Genomic DNA, 4239 nt, shown 5'->3' with positions numbered 1-4239 from the left:
ATGAACTAGCCCAAGGTACTCACCTTATAGGTACTAAACTCCAAATCCAGGTTTCTGGGAAATACTTTCGGACTGTCTCTGTCACCACTGCAGGACTGCTTGATGTCTCATAAATTGTATCTCCCAGAAGGCCTGAATGTCATGAGATGGAAAAAAAATCAACTACTGATAACTCCAAACAAGTAAGACATGTATCAGCATCATGCTTCAGTCTTAAAAGTGTCAATCTATGTGGCAATCAGCAGTAGATGCTTGTTGTGGCTGTAGAGAGCACCAGTACCAACAGCAGCGAAGTTTCAGGTTCAGTGCTTATTAGCAAGAAGACCTAGTCTTCCATTATTTACTGCTGGAAAGAGGATCCAGAGGATCTCAAAGTTTGCAGGGCAGCACTTTACAATGTTTAAAAAAAGTATTTAGAGCAAACACTTATTTAGGACCTTCTGTGCAAACAGCCTTTTCCCTTTTAGGTACAGCCTTGATGTCACCATCTCCTCCATCCTAACAGGCCAGCTAGCAATCGAACATCCCTCTGTTGCAGCTTTTTTTGCAGGGTCATTGTGACTCAGAAAACCACCTTCCTGCCAAAGCTATGGTCTCCTCAAGAACTAGGATGAAGATGCTCAAAGTAAAAACATGTAGCTGAAATTTGGGAAGGGTAAAAAGGACTATTTTGACTAAAACAAAGTTTTCACATACAAAAATTATTCTCAATGGAATATTCTGTGTTTGGGATGAAATTTGGTAAAAAAACTGTTTTACTTCGGTTTTGAAAAACTGGAAAACGAAGATGGGTGGGTGGGACTTGCTTTGCCTGGCTTTTACAATCAGAAAGAAAAATGTATCCAAACAGATACACAAGAAAAATTCTTAGTTTGGTCATCTTTACTTTGGTTAAATTAATTTCTGCATTTGGATAACAATTGTGTAGCTAACAAATATTCCTACTATTTGTGAAACAGGCACCTCCAGAACCCAAGAAGGTCTTAGGGTTCAATTGAAAAAATCTATCAGAGGTATATCACATACCTCCTAGCAAGTGACAGGTGGCTTGCTTTTATTTGTCTCTTGTGGTATTTCAGTCTTCTTACTGCTGCCTATTTCAGTTTACAATATTTAAAAAGCATCTATCCTGTATCTTAGCAACTTGTGTCAGAAGTTGAAATTGTTTTCAAACTGGACATCTACAAAAGCACAGGTTCTTGTGCCAAGGGAAAACTCTGAATCAGTTATCCATATAGAATAACTTGTAATTTCTCAGATATTTCCCTTTATATGAGACTATGAAGAATGGTAAGGCCAATTCTGTTGCCCAAACAGTTACAGAGTTAGAGTTGAGATAGCCCTTAGAAATAGAATGGGTCCATGTCAGACTGAACTTCTACCACACATATCTTATCATTCCCAAGGTCTACCAATTTATCACTGAAAAATTTTTCACCCACTTCGTGGTTTTGACCCTACATAAAACTGGCTCAATGTCAGAGAACAGCCTGAAAATGGTATTGGAGGTTCTTTAAATGATAATCTGGGAAAAGGAGTCTACTGTAAAAGCCTAATGAATTCATTAGGCTTTCAGAGAGAATTCAGCAGCAGAATAATACCCTCTGCTCTGCCAGAGTCTTTGAAAACTGCCTGGTTCTGCTGACTTCTAATGTGGAGTTATCAAAGTTTGTCTGTAGACCTTCAGAACCCAGTAAAACCCAAACAGAACCTGAAATCTGTGAATGCATCAGTTCAATACTACTTTCCAAGGTTTCAATTCCCAACCCCAGCTCTTGTTTAAGGATTCACCCTGAAATACAAACAAGCTCTCCGTTCAGAAGAGAAGTGATAGCAAAACCCAGTTCCTTTACCACTTGTCCTCATTGCATACATAGGTGCTCCAGGTGCGCCTGCTGCAAGGCCAGCTTCTGGAAGGACGGAGTAGCCGTAATTTACAGGGCTGCAGTACCAAGGTTTCCTTACCCTGGTATTTGTGAAGACCTTTAAACCCATAGCCTATGGGAGAGAAACCAAACACATTTTTTTATTGCTGAATCCTGTTGAGGTTTACACAGCAGACCTGACTGTCTCAAAATGGAAAAGTTGCTACTGTGTGTGGATTGGACCTTGACACAATCCCCCAGACCTTGGGTCTGAGTGTCTGGGTGGCTCAGAGAGACCAAAGGATATATCCCCTCTGTTTCTGGGACACAGGTTCCAGTCCAAGTCTAGTCTAGGGGTCAGGATGAGCCAGGGAGTAGATATAGTTTTCTCTCTGGAAGGAAATGTCTGTGACGACAGTGCAGCTCAAGGGCATATTGATTTATTCAAGGTAACTAATGGCATGGAATTATTTATCCTCAGTTAGAATGTCATTTCAAGTCAACCTCAAAGCTTTTCCTGTGAGAAGAAAACTTTGAGACTGCTTCCTTTTCCAGCAGAGCAAAGCTGGCAAGACAAGTAAGGTCTATGACTCTCACTGAGCGTGCCTCTGGATAAAAATTAGTGTCAGATCATTCAGATTCACAAACCCTTCCCTTGTGACATTGCATGATGCCACAGAAGGCTTAGGCATTCTCAGTCATTCTCCCACTCCACTCCCTAACCACACAAGAGGGTTATACCTTTAGGATGCTATAAGTGTCGTCTTCATTCCTCCCTGTTACTGGAACATAGGTGATCCCATCCACAACTATTTGCTTCATGGGAGTGCAATTGTCCAGGGGATCCTCAAAGAGCATGTTTAGATCATGCTGATAGCCATGCAATTCCTTCACCGGCAGCAAGTTATACACCTAGGCAGAAAGAGACAAAGTATTTGGCATTTTTATTTTCCACTGTTATAAAACACAACTCAGGAAGTTGGATGAAAGCATCACAGCAGTCACATCATGAGCATATACATCCATATTGCCATGATCCTCTCTGTGGTGGGAGCAACAGGAGTTTAGGAATCAAAAAAGGTATGAAAATTTGAAGATACTGTCTCATTTTTTATGGACTGCATGTTACTCTGGGTATTATAGCTCAAATATGTAAAAAATTACACTGGCTAAACCATCTGTAGTACTTTGTCTCTACTCCGCGATAGTCATTTTCTGCTTGGAAAAAGGGGAATAAACTCTGGCACTAATCTGAGAAAATTACTCCATGGGTGGAGAGAGTAACTGAAAAATTATCATCAAATACACAGCAATGCTTGGCTCTGGCCAAGACAAGTAGGACCTTTAGGAAAGCTTTCTAATTTCCATCCCTACAGTCACACAAAACCCCTAAGAAACAACTGGAGGCCAGTTCTCACCTTTTTGCCTGCTGGAGGAAGATGAGAAATGGCACAGGGGAGCTTTCCTGTGTCACCCCTGACAAGAGGGACTGTTCCCTGTTTCCATTCCAGCACTGGGCTGCACTTGCCAAGTTTTGATTTATTCTGTAGACTAAGAACTTACAGAGGCAGGTGACAGATCAGCTTCTGGCTTCATGAGGAGAACGCTCTTGTCCACAGCACGGACAGCACAGAGGGAGTTCGGGGAGGCTCTGAACAGCAAGTGAGCATCAGAGGAAGGCAGGCCTTCTGAAGGAGAGAAGCTTAAGTCCACCTGTAATCACAGGAAAAGCTATGTCACAGATGCCCTACTCTTGCAGGACTTTTCCTTCCAGTTGAGTGCATTCAGTTCTAACCTTACGAAGTCCCCACAGGCATTCACACCTCCTCCTACACTCCCTCTATGCTACTGTTCCCTTCCTGCAGTGCCAGGGGAATTAGCACTAAGAATTCTTGGCAACTTCAAGCATCACAATTGCTCATATAACTTTTAAGGTCGTTTTGGGTTTATGGTCATTGTGAGCATGATGAGATAATCCCACATAGTGGCTAGGTGTGTTCATGTAACGGAGCATGGTCTTGAACCAGGACAAGTCCCTGTACTGAATCCAGATATTGCATGTGGAGAGAAGACCAGCTTGCAAAGACCTTGCTTAGCAGATTCTTTGGTATGAGAAGCAGTGATGCCCTGGAGCAATACTGCAATATCTGCGGGCTGGTAATGATTCGGAAGAGGTGGCCTGTTTGCTGAGGCCTGCCAGACTTCTGTGTCTAACTCACAACTCTAACAATGCCCTACCTACCTCTGACCTGGAGGTTCTTGCTAGCAAATTTGTTGTCACCACTTATCACATGATTTTGTAATAAGATGGCTGACCTGCATAAATCTTCTCTCTCCTCAGCAGTACAAATCCTCTCTGAACGTGCATGCTCAT

The 4239-nt window shown here is 42.3% G+C and overlaps 1 protein-coding gene across 1 annotated transcript in view; it reads right to left on the bottom strand.

The window, feature by feature from the left end:
• Positions 1–23: 23 nt before the first annotated feature.
• Positions 24–4239, bottom strand: part of LOC114069349 (alpha-2-macroglobulin-like) — a gene marked incomplete at its 3' end in the record, with an annotated part of 17884 nt that continues 13668 nt past the window's right edge. The window contains exons 15-18 of the mRNA XM_027906076.1: positions 3429–3578; positions 2607–2777; positions 1854–1998; positions 24–132 (exon numbers count right to left, since the gene is read on the bottom strand). Of these exons, the coding sequence (XP_027761877.1) occupies positions 24–132; positions 1854–1998; positions 2607–2777; positions 3429–3578 (575 nt within the window). The remainder of the gene's footprint in view (positions 133–1853; positions 1999–2606; positions 2778–3428; positions 3579–4239) is intronic.

Source organism: Empidonax traillii, unplaced genomic scaffold, assembly GCF_003031625.1.
Source record: "Empidonax traillii isolate 1590-97213 ecotype Southwest subspecies unplaced genomic scaffold, ASM303162v1 scaffold1246:size530596, whole genome shotgun sequence".
NCBI classification, from domain to species: Eukaryota; Metazoa; Chordata; class Aves; order Passeriformes; family Tyrannidae; genus Empidonax; species Empidonax traillii.
Note: the sequence above shows the minus strand (reverse complement) of the source record. Positions and strands in the feature narration are given on the sequence as shown.